Here is a 23,502-nt window from a genome sequence, read left to right on the forward strand (position 1 = left end):
CCTGCAGAATGGTGAATGCAGCTCTGTGTGTATGTGGAGTGGAATATTTTACTGAAATAAAATTGTAAATGCAGCTCTGGGTGTGATTGGAGGAGAAGACATTGATAAAAAGATAGAACTTTAAGTGCAGCATTGGTTGTGACCAGAGGATATTGCATATAATAGTCGAATTGTGAATGCAGCTCCAGGTGAAAATGGAGTTAAAAGCATCTATGAAAGCAGAATTGTGGGTACAGCTCTAGGTGTGACTGAAGTAAACACCATGTTGTTATTGTAGAATTTTGAGTGCAGCACTAGATATGAATGGAGTAGAAACCATTGATATAATAGAATTGTGAGTGCAGCACTGGGTGTGACCAGAGAATATTGCATATTATAATAGCAGAATTGTGAATGGAGCTCTGAATGTAAATGGAGTTCAACTAGTCATGAAAGTAAATCATGAATACAGGTCTAGATGTGACTGATGGAAACTCCATGCTTATTCAAGAATTGTGAGTAAACTCTAGATGTGAATGGAGTAGAAGACATTAATAAAATAGAAGTTTAAGTGCAGCATTAGGTGTGAGCGGAGGGTACTCCATGGTGTATTTAGGAGAATTGTGAATTGAGCTCTGGATGGAAATGGAGTAGAAGAAATTGATAAAATAATAGAATTGTGAGTGCAGCTCTGGAGATGACCAGAATGTACTGCATATTATAGTAGATTTGTGAAAGCAGCTGTGGATGTAAATGAAGCATTGATGAAAACAGAATTGTGAAGGCAGCTCCTGGTGTGACTGGAGGAAACCGCCATGATGTTATTGGAGAATGGTGAGCGCGGCTCTAGATGTGAATGGAAAAGACAACATTGAAAAAATAATTGGTCCCACCCAGTGCAGCACTCACAATTCAGAGGATATTGCATATTATAATAGCAGAATTGAGAATGCAGCTCCGGATGTAAATGCTGTTTAAAGCATTAAAGTAAGAAAATTGTGAATACAGGGTCTAGATATGACTGAAGAAAACTCTATGATGTTATTTAAATGATTGTGAGTGCAGCTCTAGAGGTAAATGGAATGGAAGACATCAGTAAAACAGAAGCATAAGTCCAGCACTGGGTGTTACTGGTGGACATGTGGTGTAATGATGTTGTTGTGAATGGAGTAGGCAACATTAATAAAATAGAATTGTGTGTGCAGCTCTGGGTGTGACGGGATGACATTCCATATTAGAATAGCAAAATTGTGAATGCAGCTCTGGTTGTAAGGCTTTGAGACGAAACAGACGAGAATGTTCTCTAGGACTAACTCTAGGACATGGGTGATATGCGGTACTTCAGGGTGATCCATCCCCTAAGACTATGTTCACACAGCCTTAGTCATGGAACCTGCGTGAAATCAAACCCACAGGGAAATCGGCATGTTTAGTCTCCTATTAGCCTTGCTGGGCATCTGAGTTCTGGTGGACATGGCGCAGATTTCTTCTGCATGCGGACTTGTGGGAAAAAAAGCAATGACGTATCACTTCTTAGGTTGTTTCACACAGTCCATTATTCCAGGCGATTTCGGACTGTAAAAATTGGACCGTAATTGAACGGAAAGTTCACACACTGCCCTGACATGGAGGTTTTATGACTGTATGGTCAGTCCGAGGAAAATAGGAACACAGCATATACGGTTTTGGACTGATTTTCAGATGAGAAACGCCCATTCAAGTCAATGGATCGTTAAAAAGGTTAGACAGAGCATTGTACTCGGATGATCCAGGTGCACTTTAATAATGCGTGTGAGTATGGGACCGCGGTTTGGGCTCAATGGCGTCATTGGGATCACTTTGTGCTTTATTTTTAATGTGCGTGGAAAATGGATACAAAAAAGATAGAAATTGCGCATCAAAATTATAAGAATGGGGCTGGCCTGCTTTGAACTGGATTTCGGACAAGAATTGTCAATTCAAGTCAATGCATTAAAAAAAAAAAAGATCCTGCTTGCATGACGTGGGTACGATCCATTTTTGATGCATGTAACCGTAGGTTAGGTCCAAGTACATCATTTGGGCGACTTACCTTTTTTTTCTCATATGTGAAAGGTGAATGCAAGACGGATAAAAAACGCATTTCACAAAAATAAGAAAAAAACAAGACTGTTTCGCTCGTGCGATTACAGATTCTGGGATGAATCCGTGTTGGAAAGTCCTTATGCGGATTTGCCCATTGACTGAGTTAATCCACTAGCGGATCTGTGGACCAATCAGGTGAAAGTGTGCATCGGATACACGCGGCGACCACGTGTATTATGCGTACCGTCACGCAGACATATCAAAGCAGCAATGTGATCCGTGAACTAACGAGCCGAGAATTTTATTTGGGGGTGATCGAGTCACTGAATCTTTTTTGGGATCCCTCGTAGAGTCGCTTGATGCGGCAAATCTAATTATTCAGTGGAACGTTAATGTTTAATGAGCTCCTGGAGGAATCGGTGACATTTCATAGTGGAAACAGATTCTGAATGTTTAGAAAGGCGTCGGGATCGTCCCTTCACTTCTCCGTCTCTGTGTGACAGCTTTAATTGATGCTTTTCCTCTGCGCTGTCAGTCTCAACAGCAGAGAGACAATGCGCAATTTAAAGCTGCGGTGACGCCGCGGGTCTTTCCTCTCCCTCTATATAAATGTAGTAATTGGCCTTGAATTAGCTGCGCTGCTTCTTTATAAAGACGAGGACGGACACCAGTATCCCGCTTCCCCCATAACTGTCCGTAGTCTTCCCTATGGCCCCCCATGATTTATACTTCATCGGGTACCTTGGCTCATCACCCAGCTTTCCCAATCTCCTGGATGGCACATTTGCCTTGTAGTATGGAGAAGTGGAAGCCATTCAGGACTGTAGGAGAGCTGTCTGACAACTCCTTTTGTTTTGGCAATGGCAGCCATATTGGTTGTCGCTAATATAGAATTCTATTTATTTAAAGGGGAAAGCTTTAAACTCTTAAGCCTCTAACTGACCGGCAGTGATAGAGTTAAGACTATGAAAGCCGTTACATCCAGTAAATACTAGTATGATTGGCAGCCTCTTGACGGACTAATGTTTGCGCAGTGTTAATACCGCCGTCTCACAGGCTTCTCGTATCCTTGTCACTATTTTCTATCAAAACATTAATTTCCAGATGCTCGGCTGAACAAGTGGCAGAGATAATCGTTTATGAGAGACGCACAAAAGGATTTCTCTGTCCTCAGAGCTGCAGTCTTATATCATGGATTTCAAAGAAAGAAGCAGAAAGACTAAAGGGCTAAAAGATCGGTGCGAGTTCCACAAACACCCGCGAACCAGAATTCTGCACTAAAGGGACCTAATCTGTCAATACTGTGTTCTCTGTATGCATTCTATCCTGCATTATACCCCAGAGCTGCACTCACTATTCTGCTGGTGGAGTCACTGTGCACATACATTACTTATCCTGTACTGATCCTGAGTTACATCCTGTATTATACTCCAGAGCTGCACTCACTATTCTGCTGCTGGAGTCACTGTGCACATACATTACTTATCCTGTACTGATCCTGAGTTACATCCTGTATTATACTCCAGAGCTGCACTCACTATTCTGCTGCTGGAGTCACTGTGCACATACATTACTTATCCTGTACTGATCCTGAGTTACATCCTGTATTATACTCCAGAGCTGCGCTCACTATTCTGCTGGTGGAGTCACTATGTACATACATTACTTATCCTGTACTGCTCCTGAGTTGCATCCTGTATTATACTCCAGAGCTGCACTCACTATTCTGCTGGTGGAGTCACTGTATACATACATTACTTACCTGTACTGATCCTGAGTTACATCTTGTATTATACTCCAGAGCTGCACTCACTATTCTGCTGGTGGAGTTGCTGTGTGCATACATTACTTATCCTGTACTGCTCCTGAGTTACATCCTGTATTATACTCCAGAGCTGCACTCACTATTCTGCTGGTGGAGTCACTGTATACATACATTACTTATTCTGTACTAATCCTAAATTACATCCTGTATTATACTCCAGAGCTGCACTCACTATTCTACTGATGGTGGAGTCACTGTGTACATACAATACTTATCCTGTACTGATCCTGAATTACATCCTGTATTATACACCAGAGCTGCACTCACTATTCTGCTGGTGTAGTCACTGTGTATATACATTACTTATCCTGTACTGATCACAAGTTACATCTTGTATTTTACCCCAGAGCTGCACTCACTATTCTGCTGGTGGAATCACTGTGTATATACATTACTTATCCTGTACTGATCCTGAGTTACATCTTGTATTTTACCCCAGAGCTGCACTCACTATTCTGCTGGTGGAATCACTGTGTATATACATTACTTATCCTGTACTGATCACAAGTTACATCTTGTATTTTACCCCAGAGCTGCACTCACTATTCTGCTGGTGGAATCACTGTGTATATACACTACTTTTCCTGTACTGATCCGGAGTTACATCCTGCATTATACTCCAGTGCTGCACTCACTATTCTGCTGGAGTCACTGTGTACATACATTACTTATCCTGTACTGATCCTGAGTTACATCCTGTATTATACTGCAGAGCTGCACTCACTATTCTGCTGGAGTCACTGTGTACATACATTACTTATCCTGTACTGATCCTGAGTTACATCCAGTATTATACTCCAGAGCTGCACTCACTATTCTGCTGGTGGAGTCACTGTGTACATACATTACTTATCCTGTACTGATCCTGAGTTACATCCTGTATTATACTCCAGAGCTGCACTCACTATTCTGCTGGTGGAGTCACTGTGTACATACATTACTTATCCTGTACTGATCCTGAGTTACATCCTGCATTATACTACAGAGCTGCACTCACTATTCTGCTGGTGGAGTCACTGTGTACATACATTACTTATCCTGTACTGATCTTGAGTTACATCCTGTATTACACTGCAGAGCTGAACTCCCTATTCTGCTGGTGGAGTTCTAGTGTACAGTCAGGGCAGTGCAGGATTGTCTGTGTAGCTCCTGAGTATAATACAGATAGCGTTGTATTCTGAAGGGTATATTATAGATATCAGCGCGCTCCGCCCGTAGACTACCGGTCTGTGCGGTGGTGTTACTGGTATTATCTGTGATGAGCCTCATATCATCAGACACATTTTGGGGCCATCATGTCTTTTACTTTTCTTTAGACTACAAGTGAGCGCCTTTTGATCTAGTTACACAGTAGTATATGGAGGGCAGCATTCTTGGTTTTAGGGGGTGGTCACGGGTGGCAGGCTCCATCCTGGGTTTGGAGGAAGGGGGCAATGTCCAGGATTTCAGCTCATTCCCATTCATCTGAATGTCACTGAACTGCAGAAAGGCCATATGACCGATGGATGTCGCAGATCAAAGGAGAGGCTGCGGCGCCTATTCAAGCACCTTGGCTCCTTGTAGGAGCTGATCGGTGGAGGGTATTGAATAGGGTAGTAATGGACGCAGTGGCCATTCAAATAAGGCAGAGGAGGGTATTGAGCGTGAGACCGATGGACGCAGTGGCCAAGGCTGGGAAAATGAAGGACGACTCGTGGCCAATAAAATCACACAGAGGAGGGTCTTGAATGGAGGACCCCATTTGAGTAGAAAGCTGTCCACATGCATCGGCACTTGTAGGACTACCGGAAGGGACATCACCAAGACTACTGCCTGCTGATGGAGCAACAGATGATGCTGCAACACATCGCTGCACAATCCGGCAGATCTGTCTCTTTGGGGTCCGGGTAACGACCGCCGTAGCAGCCATATTGATGGCCTTAGTGTCTAAACAGCATTTTGAGGGACCGGACTGCTTCTGCTTACTGTACAGCAGCTAGGGGGTTAAATGGGCCTTTTCAATTCCAGGTAGACTAGGACAGAGATTAACCCTTTACTGCGCAGTAGGAAACTGTTGAGCATCTCCCTCAGAGGCCTGGATACAGAGGCGGCCTTAATCTGCTGCACTGATCTGCAAGACGCTTCCTCATGAGGCGCCGCTGACGCACCGCCGCGCAAAAACATCTCGTAGGAGCAAAGCAAATCTCTCGCAGTCGTTAATGCAGAGGAAATACGAATGACAACACGTCTAATAACAGGATTCTACAGCTCGGCAGCCATTGCTGGGGGGGGGGGGGGGGTCTGCACAAGACGAGGTGCCTCATCACCCCCAGCGCCGCACGCCCATTGTCCTTACCTTGATAACGGAAGCTCCCACTCTAGACAGAGGGCTGTGCATCTGAGCAGCTGCGGCCATGTTGGCGATAGTATTAAGGTGATTCATTTGATTCATTGCCATGGCAACGGATGCAGGCGGTAAGCTGACTGGAAGGAGGGGGTGGGGCATTACCATGAATGGCAGGTCTAATCCTAAAAATACAAAAAAAGGAGACGAGAAATCAGTTTATGACAGCAGAGAAGACGCAGAACGCGGGCGGACAGCCCTGCGCCACAAATACACTCAGCGCGCCCTCCGCTCACCCCTGTGTCATTACAGTCCTCAAATGTCAATAAACCATCAGTAAACCCCGTCACCCCAAACCCCGACAGATGGGCAGGACTGAGCACTGCAGGATGGGAGTTGTAGTTCCACCGCCCCTCTGGCTGCAGAGACTGCTGGAGGTCACATGGTCCCTGGATGTTTGTTGCAGACCAAACTGAAGTTGTTACATTGTATCCTTCCCCTCCGGCAGCTCACAGCCAGGTTCTGCCTCTTCTCATATACGGGGTTCTTGTGCACACAATGGGGGACGCCACAAGACGGGGGGCACCTATGGAACCCAACTTTTATAAAATTTTGGCTTCACTTAAGTCTTATTTTACATCTCTACATAACAGCTCAGTCCATACGTGTCTTCCACTGAACTCAAGTTACATTATACCTTAGACTCCAGCCACATCCACAGCTGCATTCAGAATTTTGATGATACAACAGATGTTCTACTCCACTCACATCCAGAGCTTAATTCACAATTCCCCTCCTACATACTGCCCAATACTTCAGTTCCATCTAAAGCTGCAGTTACAACTGTGTCACATAATTTGTTTGGGCTGATAATCAACCTGTGCTAAAGGGCTTTTACACTCCAGTCACATGCAAAGCGGAGTTCACAGTTTCCTCCTTACATCCTGCTCTATACTCCAGTCACAACCAGAGCTGTAGTTACAATTATGTTACATAATTACTTACAAACCTGAGCTGCATTCACAATTTCTCATACATCATACTCTGTTACTTCAGTTAGATCCAGAGCTGCAATCACAATTCTGCTACATTATACCCTATACTCCAGTTAGATTGAGAGCTGCGGTTGCATAACTTCTTACACTTAAACTTGTGCTCAGATAACTGGAGGAGTCTGTCAGTACTGCACCGCAGCAAATGAAGCTCCAGCACTGAATCGACATGGGGTTGATAAGTACTGCAGCCTCAGAGCTAACCAGAGATTGAAGCTCTGGAAGTGAATAGAGTATAAGACATGACGTAACAGCAAAATAACAGCTGCAGCTCTGGATGTGAGTAGAGTATAAGATATGATGCAATAGCAGAATTGTAACTGCAGCTGAAGATGTGATTGGAGTAGAAGGCAGGATGTAACAGCAGGATAAAGACTACAGCTCTAAATGTGAATGGAGCATAAGATGTGATGTGACTGAATACTTGTGACTGGAGTATATCACAAGATGTGAACGAAGAATTGTGACTGCAGCTGTGGATGTGACTAAGGTGCAACTCATGATGTAATTGCAGAACTGTGCCCGAGTCGTGAAAGTGATTGGAGTATGAGATATGAGGCAAAGGCAAAATAAAACTGTAGCTGAGGATGTGATTGGAATAGAAGGCATGATTTAACAGCAGTATACCTGCTGCAGCTCTGGATGTGACTGGAGTAATAAATATGATATGACAGAAGAATTGCGACTAACTGTAGATGTGACTGGAGTATAAAATATGATATAATTGCAGAATTCTGTTCGCAGCTCTACATGTGACTGGAGTATACAGCATGATTTAAAAGAAGAATTGTAATTGCAGCTGTGAAAGTATAAGATAGGATGCAAACAGCAAAATTCTGACTGCAGCTGAGGATGTGATTAGAGTATGAGATACGATGCAGTAGCAGGAATATAAAACTATGTAATAGCAGAATTGTGTATGCAGCTGTGGATGTGACTGGAGCATAAGATATGATGTAACAGCAGAACTGTATCTGCAGCTGTGGATGTGACTGGAGTAAAAGATATGAAGTAATCACATAATTGTGAGTGCAGCTGTGGATGTGACTGGAGGATAATACATGATGCAACTCATGAAGTACTGAGCAGATCTAAGTGATAAAACAACGGTGGAGACTCGTGATGTCACAGCGATGTATCTGCGTAAAGATATACTACTTTAAATTTTCAAACCCCCTGGAAATCTCGCTTTGACCGCGGAGCCGATATCGTAATTCATCGGATCTGTCGTAAACCATGTGGTTCTATAACAGAAGATGTCGCCGACCTCACATTGCGCCGAGCGCAGGAATCCTGGACACAATCTTATTCTACATGGGAAGTGATCAGTCACTGGCCCACCGCAGGTCTGGATTATATATGGCCGCGCCGCCGCACTCCGCATCACTTCATCCCCAATGAGAATTCATTTTGGACGACGTTTCGTGTTTTATACTTCTCCATAAATGAATTAATCATAAACGTCTACTCTATGATCAGCGCCGCGCTATAATCTAACGATGAATTATACAACAATCCAGATGAATTCCAGATCGGAAGACAATTACCGGCCGCCCATAATGTCCTGTAAAGGCGTCGGCAGTCCTATGTAAATAAAGCCAAATCCTTGTATCAAAGTTCTGCAACTTTCTAACAGGCGTTGTGTTTCGCTTCATCGCCATCTTTAGCTTCCCTGCTTGTTGGAACCCCCCTCATTATGGGAGCAGGAAAGAGGAATCCCCGCAGCCGAACAGATCAGTCTTGTGGTGGTACGGAACAGCGCTGAACGGACCCCATTGACTGCGTGGTTTCCACTCAGCTGCCCGGCATTTTCTGCTACATTTTTTCTTCTGGAAGCAGCCTAACACATATGAAGGTTTGTTACAATGTATCAGTGTAGGAAAGCGCTATTTGACTGGAGTCCGGTACAAAAGGGGGAGACTTTACTGACATACAAGGAAACAAGGGTGCATATTTCAGGATGGCTTTTCAGCCTCAGTTATTCATTAACAGCAAGCAGATATTTCGTAAATGAGGAAGATATGAAACATGTCTGTTCTACACAGTTGTAGAACTTTTCATTATACAGGATGAGGCAAAAGTCTGGAAACACCTGTTTGAGAAAATTGACTTTTAATGTCTGACCATGTTAATTGGGAGGAAGGCTGCAACTTTTAATAGGGGAGGATTCTGGTAGCCATGTTAAATGCAGCTCAGGATTTCTAAATGGGAAGGGGTCATGTGACATATCAGCCTTGGTTAGGATTGACTCGAACACACTGGAGGTGTCATGTTTGCCCTAGCTTTACTTGTTCAGGAGTTAAGTGAGGGCAAAGTTTCACAAAAGTTTTCTACATGACGTGTTTGAGGTGTCCACCATTCTGCTGGATGTTAAAGGTTTAACGCAGTGTTTGTGAACAGATTCCCTCATCTTGTGCTGTGTTACATCTCTTCGTATACTCCAGTCGCATCCAGAGCAGTAGCCACAACGCAGCCGGTTGCATTATAGGGTATGTCAATGCTGCGTTGACAGACACATCCCTATCATTTAGGCGCCTCTCCCATAACAGGCTGTGTTTTTTAGCGCACCAATGTGAACTAGGATTTATTCAGATGCTGAACCAGCAGGAGAACATGGAATCATGTAGTCCAATTGTGACTGCAGCTCTGGGTGTGACTGGAGTAAAATGCTATGGATGGGTCACACAATGCTCCATACCCTCCTGTATACATACTGTTAGATAGCAGGTGATTTTGCTGGAGAGGACTTAATGGATGTGCACCTCCAAGAGCGGACTGTCCCGACAGCGTGACGTGTCCAAGTGCGTGCTGCGACCCGCCGGTGGTGATTGGAGACTGCAGCTTCTCCTTATCCCATGAGGACTCGCTTCCACCTGATGAAGAAAACAGGTTAAAAATACGTGATTGATAATAAACCGCGACATTACCAACATCGTTATGTACGTCCGATGCAATGTTGGAGTAAAGGCCCTTTATATGAACCGCGTCTCGGGCTGCTGAATAACAATACAGCATGGTGGTCGTTACCAGCATTTACGTATGGCAGATGATCGCTAGTATGGGGCGAACGATTGTTACTGCGGTACGAGTATCTGTTCCCGCGCAGATCGTATTCGCCGGCAGCACAGCCCCTCGTTGCCAGCAAACAGTGTTAGGGGCAAATTGCTCCAAAAAACTGTCCAACATACAGTTTATGGTTTGTTTTAGACACATCTGACAGAGTAATGCGGCTTTGTGGAAAATGGGATGTGGCCTAAATGTAGATAATCGCCCCCAAAAACCCCTAACATACTTTGCACCACATTTATGAGGTGTTAGGCACTCCTAGACAGTAACACTTTGTGAAAATGCGGTGCGGCCTAATTCGCCAAATTGCACCCAAAAATCTGTCTAAACTTACCCTTTACCACAATTATGGCGCATTATGCACACTTTTATGACACATCTGACAAAGGGGTGTGTCTTTGCGTAAAGTTTTGGGTCAATTTCTGGCATAAACTAGCCCAACTAACAGATGGTATAAAGTTATGCTAGGCAGTCTTAGGCCTCATGTCCATGACGTGTAGATTTTTCATGTGGATTTCCGCAGCGTACACGGGAGCTCTTTAACCCCACCTCCCAGCTTTTTCCCCACCTTCCTAATTGATTTTAACCCTCAAGCCTGCAGTGAATCCACAAATGTATTTGCAGATGCACTGCGGATCGTAAGCTCCCATAGGGATGAATGGAGCACATCCATGCGTGATCCGCGGTAAAAATGGAGCCTGCTGCGATTTATTATCCGCCTGTAGCGTTTGCAAATCAAATAAAACCAAATCCACAGGTGTTAAATGAAGTGCGGACATCCAGTGCTTCCCTGTGGGCGGCATCTCATGCACGGATTTCGCTAGTCAAATCCACCCGTGGACGCTGGGCCTTACAATTTCATAGTGTTACTCAGCAGCGCCACCGTGATAAATCTGGTGCATTTAAAGTCCGTCTAGTCTGCGTTTGCAGTATTAGTAAAACTGCTCCTTTATGTTTCATTCTTCACCATTTTCAAGATACACTTCTTGTCAATCCCTCCCCTAGAAGTTGTCGGGTGGAATAAGACTCTCTCTGATCGGACCGTGGATATAAGTGATTACAATATCAGAGCAAAAGGAGAATTTATTGTGGAGAACCGACCCCTTGTGTGTGCGGCTGAGCACTATGCTGCTGGAAGCCCCCTTGTGAGGAACACATGTGGCTGCAGGATGTCCTGAACATATCGCTGAGCTGTCATTGGCCCTCGTACCACTACTAGGGGAGACTGACCATCATATACAAAGGCAACCCAGACCATCACACCAGCAGGGGGCAGTGTGCCGCTCCACAGCAAAGCCTGGAGTGAGGCGCTCACCGCGAGGTCTCTAGACACGAACACGGCCGTCGTTAGCGCACAAAGTAACCCCGGATTCATCATTAAAGACAACCGGCTCCCCTCCGTAGCATCCACTTTAATCGTTTACAACATTGCTGCAAATGGAGGCGATGGTGGGCGTCAGAGCCGCAAAACGTAAATTGGTCCTGTAAGACCAAATGTCCTTCAGCCAAGTGCCTGGAAATGGTTCAGACAGACACAGGGGTATAACGATGGCGCCCCGTCTCTGGATGGACAACAAAACCGTTGGAGCTGCTTCCGCTTGTCGGGCGATCAGACGCTCCTCTCTACTGGTGGTCTGTAGGGGGCGTCCTGAGCCCGGTAACCTTGTGTGTCCCCATACACTGGTCCCAAAACCCCCTAACAGTCTGGTCAGACGCTTCTCTCTACTGGTGGTCTGTGGGGGGCTTCCTGAGCCCAGTCACCTTGTGTGCCCTCACACATCAACTGGTCCCAACACCTCCTAACAGTCTGGTCAGACGCTCCTCTCTACTGGTGGTCTATAGGGGGTGTCCTGAGCCCAGTCACCTTGTGTGCCCCCATTCATTGGTCCCAACACCCCCTAACAGTCTGGTCAGAACGCCCGGTGGGGGACAATTCATCGATACGACCATCCAGCTTCTCACATCCCAATAATGCGCCGCCCTCCTCTGGTAACGGGGTGAAATCTCTTCTCTGCATCGTAGAGGCATCTAGTGGTCAACAAGCTCTACACAAGCGGAAGAAGAAGTCACTACACACAAGGAGCCTCCGAGAGCCTCTTATGGGCCAAGGGGGGGAACCACTTTTAGGGCCTCCAGTGACAAGACTGTTCATCTAATCACCACAACTCTCATCATTTACAGATCAGCCTGAGATGGAACCGCAGGACGAGTTTGGTAGCAAAACGACAACTTCTTCTGGGGCGAGAGGTTTTTTTTGTTGTTGTTTTTACAAAGAATGTATTGGATTGCTGTCAGTGAACGGGCACCCTGTCTACAGCTCCTCCTGCTCTCCGCTGAGAAGTGGGTATAATTGCTAAACACATCCGCAGCTACAAACACCTCTCTGCTAGTTTGCTACAACGTGTCAGTCTGCAGTCGGTGTTGATATATTTTCCCTGCACTGATACATTGTAGCAACCTAAAACTGGGGGAACTGAAAAATGTAAACAAAGTAACAAAGTGTTGAAAATTCTAAAACCACAAGTCTTCAGGCCTGTCACCAGTGGCTGCAGCTTCATCGTTCTCAGACCCTATAAACCACAAGTTGATCTTTGACATAAACGCACCAGAAGAGAACTTCGGGCAGGAAGACCCCACATGAAGCTCCCGCTGCAGCCCTGACACCTGGGATGAGGTCATATCTTCACTGTGACCCCTATAGATGATAATTGGATGATTACAGATGAGTTGGGAAGGGGGCGAGCGTGGCCAGGATGATGGCAAACACCGAGCCAAAGATCCAGGGCACCCGCTCCTGATGCCCGGCTACAAGCAGCCCTGGATGGCAACCACTTTGGGCCACTGAGTAGCAGACACCAGCACCTTTTTTCCGGGCCCTGTGCATCAAGTCACCACCCTAATCCTTGTTCCATCCCGTGTAATGGCCCCGTGCGCAGCGACTAGCGTGACTTCTACGGGAGGCAATGGCGTTATTACCACTTTACTTCTGTCAGCCGTTTTCCGAGATTTGAGCTGGGACAAAAATTCCCACAAACTGCAGCTCTTTATAGATTTCAAAGGCGGCAAACAAGCCTGTTCCAATCAAACAATGAAGCGCAAGTTGAACGCTGTAATTTAATGTGCCGACCGTATGAACAACGTGTTCAGCTGTCACACCGTATCTGAAGGCTTTTATCTCTGTGAATGTAGTCGTGGGTATATCATGCTGTTCACGTCCGCGCCCCGAATCCCAGCGGGCGACGGCGCTGTATTTATTTCTTTATTTCATATCAGGGACAGAAACTGAATAAAATCTCATTTATCATCCGCTCAGGAACCAAAGTGAATATTACTTTACTGGAGTGTTACAGTAAGAGAGTTCTAGGAGGCGGCGAGCGGGCGCCATGCCTATTAATCACACCGCGTCATCATAAGTCATCGTACCTGACGGCTGGCTGACAACACCTGATCAAAGGATGGGGAACCTAAAAGATTGTTCCACCCACTCAGAGATCACAGAGCCAACACCTACTGTGTCATCTGTGGTGTTACATAGGACTGCAGGTCACCTCTACTACATTATCTGTCCTCACAGAGCCGACACCTACTGTGTTATCTGTGGTGTTACATAGGACTGCATGGAACATCTACAACATTATCTGTCCTCAGAGTGTTATCCCTGTGTTATCGGTGGTGTTACATAGGACTGCAGGTCATATCTACTACATTATCTGTCCTCAGAGTTATCACTGTTATCTGTGGTGTTACATAGGACTGCAGGTCACATCTACTACATTATCTGATGAATAGTTCAACTGTTTTTCAGAATTTTAGCAAGAAGTTTTCCTTGGTACAGATTAGTTAGAACTGAAACTTCCCCGATATGATGGCTCAACACCAACTGTGTGTCATTTCTGCTGCTGACTGTCTGGCTCCTGACGGCACCACAGCCGCCATGTGGAAGCATCTCAGCTACTTTACTGGGCAATGCCCCTCTATAATATTCCTCTATAGGACACACATACAGAATGGAGGAAGAAGTGATGGCTCTCGCTCCTGTGCTGCCCCCCAAGTATTCAGTCATTGTTCTCCAGATTGCAGTTACAAGACCCTCCATGTGTTCAGGTATAGAACATAATCAGGCGTTTTGCACTCGGATCAAGTCCTTCTTTTGGTAAATTCCCAATGCAAAGTGTTCTGGAGAACGTGGTCCGAGCCCAAAACACCTGAACATGTAATAGCTGACCATAAGTCTTGCATACCTGCAGTTTGGATATTTGGGGGGCAGCGAGACCCATCTCTTCCACCATCCTGTATTCTGGTCCCCACGGTGGACTCTGATGTCTGGATACGCGCAGCAAAGTGCCTTATCACATGGCATAATCAGGGGGCACAAAGCATCATCAGACACTCATCTTCCTTCTCTCTTCTACATACTGCTTGTAGGACATTTGGACAGGGGTGTCTTGAGACGATCCCTTACTTTCCTGTGCCCTCTGCACCTGCTGATAGTTCCAATCACGGACATATCAGGCCGGCTTCATACAGTCCTATTAGGACTCATCGGAGCTGTGAAAAGTGAGTATGGAAGATCAGGCAACCCTCATGGCACTGGAGTTTGGCCTACAGCCCCTCACAAACCCTTTAGAACCTGCCCCTCCCCCATACAGTGTGGGGAGGGGGAGTGAAGCGACCACTTCTGGAGTCTATGGAGAACGCTGCAAGATTCTTTTCTACAGGAAAACTGTGAAGTGCAAATTTATTTTGCATCCTGAACAGCAGGTTTTCCAGTATTTGTGGGTTTAGTCCATAAATCAAGGCAAATAAATGAGATGAAGGTGACTCCGGCGCGGCGCTCCTGTTATTATCTGTGTTATTGGAGAAACACTATTTACTGTCCATATGTTCCGTGACAGCGGAGATATATGATCCGGACAGGTGCAGGGAATATTTAGAAGAGCTTAATAGCCTGGAAGATTCGTACAGAAGGTACCGGGGGCTCGGCGCATTTCAATATACGGCGCACAATTAAAATTCACTGTTCTCTGCAGGATAAAGAACGTTTCCAAAAGTAGCAAACAAAGATAAGGCAGATTATGAAAATAGAAAAGCAGAGCTCGAAAAGTGCCTACGGAAAGCCAGAGCCCCCCGGAGAAGTGCCTACGGGAAGCCAGAGCCCCCCGGAGAAGTGCCTACGGGAAGCCAGAGCCCCCCGGAGAAGTGCCTACGGGAAGCCAGAGCCCCCCGGAGAAGTGCCTACGGGAAGCCAGAGCCCCCCGAAGTGCCTACGGGAAGCCAGAGCCCCCCGAAGTGCCTACGGGAAGCCAGAGCCCCCCGAAGTGCCTACGGGAAGCCAGAGCCCCCCGGAGAAGTGCCTACAGGAAGCCAGAGCCCCCCGGAGAAGTGCCTACGGGAAGCCAGAGCCCCCCGGAGAAGTGCCTACGGGAAGCCAGAGCCCCCCGGAGAAGTGCCTACAGGAAGCCAGAGCTCCACGAGAAGTGCCTACAGGAAGCCAGAGCCCCCAAAAAGTGCCTACGGGAAGCAAGAGCTCCCAAAATGTACTTTAAGGAAGGCAGAGTCCCAGAAAAGTGCCTTCAGGGCAACAGAGTCCCCAAAAGATGTCTATGGGAAGCCAGGGGCCCCACAATGTGCCTGCAGGAAGCCGGGTGCTGCAAAGAGATACAAAGAATATATAGAGCTGATACATGGAGTGACTGAGTCACCACTTCAAGAAGACGACAGGTGAAAGCCCAAGTCCGCATCTAGTCCCTTCATGTACACAGGGCGTCTGAAACTTGTGTAAACACCCATATAGAATAAAACTGTTTGGCAGATGATGATCCAGTCCTGCATACAAGCTATGGGGGAAGGGAGAAACCGGTTAGGCCATGTCACCAATACGGCAGCCATTTTTCCTCCTTGGATCAACTCTAAATTTTCGTGTGGGAAGGTCGGTGTGAGACATCTCAGACGGTGGAGAATATCACAAGGAAAAAAAACGTATTCTTCATCGTAACATAACTATTAGTTCTCCTGCTAACAGGGATTAGTCTTCATTACAGGCAATGTGAGCGATGAGGTTATCTCTAGCGGAACGCGTCGAGATTATCCCCATGTCAGGTCAATGTAGCATGTGTGTCATCGCAGCAAACCCCACCAGCCGACTGGACCGCCCATCACCCACAGTGCAGCGGCCAAACTCCGAGAAACAAGTTCTGTCACCGAGAAACCAAAAGCCCTTCCTGGTGACCAAGGCCACAACTGCGGCTGTTCAGGTTTCATCAATAACGCTTTTTGGTCATCATTCTTTTTTATCTAGCATTGCTTAGCATCTCTCAGTATAACACAGAGCGCGGGGATGTCCTCTGCGTCGGCTCCGGTTTTTGCACACCCATTGACTTGAATAGGTAATGGTTGTGCAAGAACTGGACCAGAATAACCAGAATGGGGTGCGCTAAGATTGTTTTTTACAGTCCATGTAAAAAAATAAATAAAATGGCTGCCTATTGCCCCGCTGGCTGTCATGTGCGAGTGTGCAGTCAGCTGTAAGCACGGATAGCAGACGTACGTAAACATCACTTGGGTGAATAAGGTCTTCTTCCCATGGGCATATAATCAGGCTGGGTGCTGGCCGTGGATTTCACGGACGGCACACAGCCCCATAATGGCCTATAAGGCTATTCCCGCGTTCGCCTTCTCACAGACGGATGGTCCTTGTGAAGAAAATTGCTGCACGTCGTATTGCTATCGGTTTTCACGGAGGAGAATAGAACATGCGATGTGAAGGGTCCGTACAGACAGACGAGTGTCCATGTGCCGCCCCATGTGTGCTGAGCCCAGGTTACTGAGGCGCAACTTGTATACGCCCATGTGAACAGTTCCTAAAGCCTTAGGCTAACTTCACACGGGCGAGAGCGACATCGGGCCGTGGATCCCCCATGTGAAAGCCCTGTGGATGCTAGGTGTTTTCATGCGGGGGTGCAGGGATCCTCCGGCGGGGGTGCAGGGATCCTCCGGCAGGGGTGCAGGGATCCTCCAACGCGGCTGCTGCTGTCATTGAAAACAATGGGGCTGTGATGTGAGATCACCCAGCCAGATAGAAAACGCCGCGACTTGTTTCTCAAATGGCATTGCATCGCAGTGTCATGCGGGAAAACATCGCTCATGTGTATGACCCCATTCTAAAGCATGGCGTTCATATTGGTGCATCTCGCAACACACAAATCTCACGCGATTTTCTCGTCCTTGCGAAGCCAGCCTTATACTTCAGAGCTGCGCTCACTATTCTGCAACTTCAGAGCTGAAATCTTCAGCAGTGTCTATTTATTCATTGTCTGTACAGACCTAGCTTTGGTGATTTGCATTCTGGGAAATGTAATGATTATACCAGACTCTGTACGGTCATCTTAAGTACGATTAACTAACTCCGGCTTGAAATCTCAGAACAAATAGCGCACGTGCTGGAAGCCAGACGCGGCCGTTCCAGGCATTGCGGTCTGCTTGGTGCCGCTGATGTCCGACAGTTCTGCTACTTTTGTTGTTCGAATTGAAGGACAAACTCAACGGTTATCGAGGCGAGCAGGACGACGAATAATGAGCCATGGAAAACGGAGCGCACACAGATCCTTCCTTTTTGCCTGCCCATTGACTTGAATGGACAACTTTCATTCGAGAAATCGGACCAGGTCTTAAGAATTTTTATTTTATTTTTTTAAACACACAATCCTTCAGTCCGTGTAAAAAAAAAAACACACGTCTGGCCAGCACTGACCATAACGGATCGCCATCCTTCCATCTGCGGTCAGTTGCACACACAGACAAATAACGCCAATACGAATAAGCCGTAAGGCCTCACTCACACGGGCGTATTACATCTGTATTTTTACGCTCATGATACGACCCATTTCAATTCGGTTATTCACATGTGCGTTTCGCCCGATTTTTGGTCACGCAAAAAAATACACAGCATGTCCTATATTGGGGCGTATAATGCACTGAAGTGAATGGGACTGCGCAAATACGCGTCAAACAAACATGATAAAGGCTTATTCTTATGAATGGGCCTTCTTCTAAGTATATATATACAGCAAAAACGCCCGAAATCTGCAGCGAATAGGAGATTAGCGGTCCGTGAATAAGCTGCGCTTGGCTTCTATTTCAGTGTTTGTGTCTTATGAGTATTTTCTCACGCAGGCTTAGTGCATTAAGACGCACGAAAAAAAGAAATCATTAGGAATCTATTAAATTGTGCACATTTTCCCTTGCAGTGACGCTATGATAGAAAGATCGCAGCATGATCCATTTATCTGCGATCCTGCAGAAAAGTCGCCCATAAGGGAAAGGGGAAAAAAGTCGCACTCCAGTATCTGCTAGTTCGTGTGAGTGCAATGCGCTTTTTAAGGTTTCCCTAGTGAAACAACCAGAACCGCGATGCGATCACAAGGATAGATATTCGCAGTTTTGCAAGTGCGGTATTGGAGTTTCTTGGCACTCATTCGTGTGAAATTAGCCTAAGACCGTATTTACACGGCCGATAGCGAGTTGCGCCCAAGATTCTCGTATGAAGATAGAACCTGCTACAGGGAATAAAGCACAGTGTAAACAGCGGGTTATTACGACGTGTGGGTTCTATGCGTCTCGCAGAACTTGTGCGTTCTTCTCACTCGTGTAAATATGGCTGACAGCTGAAGGACATCAATCGTTTTCCGCGTTCACGGATAGGACACTACGCGATGAAGCACGCGCTGGCGCAGCGCTCAGAGCTGAGGAACGAGCAGACGCTTATTTTCTGCACAACTTCCATGGAGCAGCTGATGAGCCAAAGACCAAAACCATTAAAAAAAAGCCTCAAAGCCTCGTCAGAAGCGCCTTCCGTCGGACGCCATGCTTTTCATGCGGCGGTTCTGCTGCTGAAGGAAGCCATGATTTAAAGCAGGTTAAAGTGTCAAATTGGAAAGCCTCGGTGATGGTTTTACTGGGCCCGTTCCAAAAATGTATCAAGTGGTTGAGAGATGTAATTACTGTTAAGCCTTGCCAAAGCATTGAAATGTGCCCATTAATTCTGCAATTCCCAGTCTGTCCATCAGTCAGTCATACTTAAAAAATATGTCTGTCACCGCTTAGGTGAAGTAATCTTTTAATAATTATGTAATGAAAAGCTGAAAATCTCCGCGAACGTCCAAAACTTTCACAAAAAATAGTAAAACAAAAGGAAACGGAGCAGAAGAAAAACAGCCAAAATGACGACGTCAAATAAGGAGCAGAGCTGCACCTGCAGGGGGCTGGTGGTCCCCAGAACACCGGCCACATGTCATGGGGTAACGCCAGCCATATAGAACAGCAGGGACACCCTATTCTATATACCAAGCTATAGCATGCCATACTCCAGTGCCATCCAGAGCCGCACTCGCGCTATGCCATACTCTGGCGGCATCCAGATCTGCACTCGCGCTATGCCATACTCCGGCGGCATCCAGATCTGCACTCGCGCTATGCCATACTCCGGCGGCATCCAGATCTGCACTCGCGCTATGCCATACTCCGGCGGCATCCAGATCTGCGCGCGCGTCATGCCATACTCCGGCGGCATCCAGATCTGCGCGCGCGTCATGCCATACTCCGGCGGCATCCAGAGCCGCGCTCGCGTCATGCCATACTCCGGCGACACCCAGAGCCGCGCGCGCGTCATGCCATACTCCGGCGGCATCCAGAGCCGCGCTCGCGTCATGCCATACTCTGGCGACACCCAGAGCCGCGCTCGCGTCATGCCATACTCCGGCGACACCCAGAGCCGCGCTCGCGTCATGCCATACTCCGGCGACACCCAGAGCCGCGCTCGCGTCATGCCATACTCCGGCGACACCCAGAGCCGCACTCGCGTCATGCCATACTCCGGCGACACCCAGAGCCGCACTCGCGTCATGCCATACTCCGGCGACACCCAGAGCCGCACTCGCGTCATGCCATACTCCGGCGACACCCAGAGCCGCACTCGCGTCATGCCATACTCCGGCGACACCCAGAGCCGCACTCGCGTCATGCCATACTCCGGCGACACCCAGAGCCGCACTCGCGTCATGCCATACTCCGGCGACACCCAGAGCCGCACTCGCGTCATGCCATACTCCGGCGACACCCAGAGCCGCACTCGCGTCATGCCATACTCCGGCGACACCCAGAGCCGCACTCGCGTCATGCCATACTCCAGCGACACCCAGAGCCGCACTCGCGTCATGCCATACTCCGGCGACACCCAGAGCCGCACTCGCGTCATGCCATACTCCGGCGACACCCAGAGCCGCACTCGCGTCATGCCATACTCCGGCGACACCCAGAGCCGCACTCGCGCCATGCCATACTCCGGCGACACCCAGAGCCGCACTCGCGCCATGCCATACTACGGCGGCATCCAGAGCCGCACTCGCGTCATGCCATACTCCGGCGGCATCCAGAGCCGCACTCGCGTCATGCCATACTCCGGCGGCATCCAGAGCCGCACTCGCGTCATGCCATACTCCGGCGGCATCCAGAGCCGCACTCGCGTCATGCCATACTCCGGCGGCATCCAGAGCCGCACTCGCGTCATGCCATACTCCGGCGACACCCAGAGCCGCACTCGCGTCATGCCATACTCCGGCGACACCCAGAGCCGCACTCGCGTCATGCCATACTCCGGCGACACCCAGAGCCGCACTCGCGTCATGCCATACTCCGGCGACACCCAGAGCCGCACTCGCGCCATGCCATACTCCGGCGACACCCAGAGCCGCACTCGCGCCATGCCATACTCCGGCGACACCCAGAGCCGCACTCGCGCCATGCCATACTCCGGCGACACCCAGAGCCGCACTCGCGCCATGCCATACTCCGGCGGCATCCAGAGCCGCACTCGCGTCATGCCATACTCCGGCGGCATCCAGAGCCGCACTCGCGTCATGCCATACTCCAGCGGCATCCAGAGCCGCACTCGCGTCATGCCATACTCCAGCGGCATCCAGAGCCGCACTCGCGTCATGCCATACTCCGGCGACACCCAGAGCCGCACTCGCGTCATGCCATACTCCAGCGGCATCCAGAGCTGCACTCGCGTAATGCCATACTCCAGCGGCATCCAGAGCTGCACTCGCGTAACATCCAGAGCTGTGGTGTGGAATTTTGCAGCTGCGGATTTGATTGTGTCCTAATTCTGTCCTGTGTGAAATGTCCTTCAGGCCGCCTTCGCACTTGTGTAATCTCTGCGGGCGTTCTGCAGCAGAAAGCCGGCAACAAACCCGCCACAGCGCTGCCGCGGGCAGAGCCACGCCTGGGCTGTGCAGATTTTACCTTGTAGTTCGTGGATTGGGATCTGCAGTGCTTTTATTACAGAAATGTTCCGTCCGCACGAAGGAGATTTTTGAAATCTTTCACTTTCAATGAAAACTACGTCGTACATCCTTGGATCTGCGTTTGGCGGCCACGGAGGCGCACACGTATCAGCCCTGTGCACACCTGATGGAGATTTTGCGGCCAGAAATAGCGCATCACTTATTCTCCTCCCTCACTAGCAAATTTAAATTTGGACTCCGAAAAGAAATGTACACCATACAGACAGCGGTGGGAAGGGAATTCAGCACTTAAAGGGATATTTTGGAGATTGGGCGCCATTTTCCTTTTTCTCAGTCTTCACCCATCTGCTGGATGTGTGCAAACTGAGAAATCCGTAGCGTCCGAGCCGTGTCCCCCTACTGCACAGTTCATGATCCCTTCTCCCGTTTCTATAGTGTAGTGGCGAATGGGCTGCTGGTCGCACGTGCGCAGCAGACAGCCGAGTGTGTGGCCGCACCACCATTCACCACAACAGTACAGAAACTGGAGAAGGGATTGTGAACTGTGAAGTAGGGGGGCACGGGATCCCTATTCTCAGGATTAGCGGGGGTCCCAGCAGTAAATGGGTGAAAACTGAGGAAAAAAGCCCCATCGTTGGAATGCCCCTTTAACGTCTATAGATGTGCGCAGATTTTACGCACAATCCACTGAGCCGCGCCGGATGAATAGGGCGCTAGGTTGGAAGGAGATTGCCTCTGAATAGAAACAATAGTTTTTCCCTTTAACTAACAGCAAGCAGAGATCTTGCAAATGATGAAGAATGAAACACAAAGTCTGTTACAAAGTTTGCAAACTTTTCATTTCACAGATTGGACAGCGGCTCTGTAACCCCCCACTGTGGCAGCCACTTCCGGAGGCGGCTCTTTGTACTTCCCTCGTCTTCCTTCTTGGAAGTTTCTTTATTAAGGGGGTTTTCTCACCACTTAAAATTTCCCTACAGCCGCTCCGCCCTTCCTGGTCATGTGACGCTGAAACCTCTAATATTAATGGCGATTTCAAAAAAATAGTTACAGAAATAAAGAGAAAAGGTTTCTCCATGAATTCTTCTTGGACGGCCGACAATTTGTTGCAGAATGTGCGCTGTAATTTATGTCATGCCGCGGTAATTGCCGTGTCCGCGCGTTCGGAGCGGGAGCCGCCTTGATTATGTTTTGAAAAAATATTGACAGCTTGAATCCCAAATCCGGCGCCGGGAACAAATTCCAAATGTTTTGTCCCATTTCTTGCGCGCAGCACCATCTGCCAGAGGTGGAAGAACGCGGCATCTCAGGCCGACTCCCTCCAAGAATTCATCTGCCACCGACTAATGCCGCCTGAATAAAGGGGATTAAGATTCGGAGGCTACAGAGACTATTGATAATTTGCTATAATTGGGAAGAAATGAAGATAAATGAGGTTGAGGATGGAGAGGCAATTAAATGTGCCGCGAGTACAGCTGTGTTCCCGGCCTACATCCCTTGGCCTTTACTTCAGCGCGGTACGTGCAAATTAAGCATAATGACAAATAAGCCACGTACCCAAAACACAAGCAGAGGAGGAGCAAAGCCGGTAGCCGACATATTGTCACCGCAGAAATACCGTGTATACAGGCGGATGTACAGCTGTGATCTGCAGTCCTATGTAACACCGCAAATAACACAGTGCCAACTCTCTGAGGACAGATAATGTAGTAGATGTGAACTGCAGTCCTATGTAACACCACAGATAACAGTGATAACTCTGAGGATAGATAATGTAGTAGATGTGACCTGCAGTCCCATGTAACACCGCAGATAACACAGTGATAACTCTGAGGATCGATAATGTAGTAGATGTGACCTGAAGTCCTATGTAACACCACAGATAACAGT

General features: G+C 47.9%; 1 protein-coding gene across 7 annotated transcripts in view; it reads right to left on the reverse strand.

The window, feature by feature from the left end:
* Positions 1-23,502, reverse strand: part of DACH2 (dachshund family transcription factor 2) — a 322,480-nt gene that overhangs the window by 88,468 nt on the left and 210,510 nt on the right. For 5 of the 7 annotated variants that reach the window (XM_066581449.1, XM_066581448.1, XM_066581446.1 and 2 more), the window contains 2 exons: positions 9,958-10,116; positions 6,204-6,376 (listed from right to left, as the gene is read on the reverse strand). In XM_066581449.1, coding sequence (XP_066437546.1) covers positions 6,204-6,376; positions 9,958-10,116 — 332 coding nt within the window. The remainder of the gene's footprint in view (positions 1-6,203; positions 6,377-9,957; positions 10,117-23,502) is intronic. The other 2 variants (XM_066581447.1, XM_066581450.1) reach the window with 2 other exon arrangements.

This window comes from Eleutherodactylus coqui, chromosome 10 (assembly GCF_035609145.1).
Source record: "Eleutherodactylus coqui strain aEleCoq1 chromosome 10, aEleCoq1.hap1, whole genome shotgun sequence".
NCBI classification, from domain to species: Eukaryota; Metazoa; Chordata; class Amphibia; order Anura; family Eleutherodactylidae; genus Eleutherodactylus; species Eleutherodactylus coqui.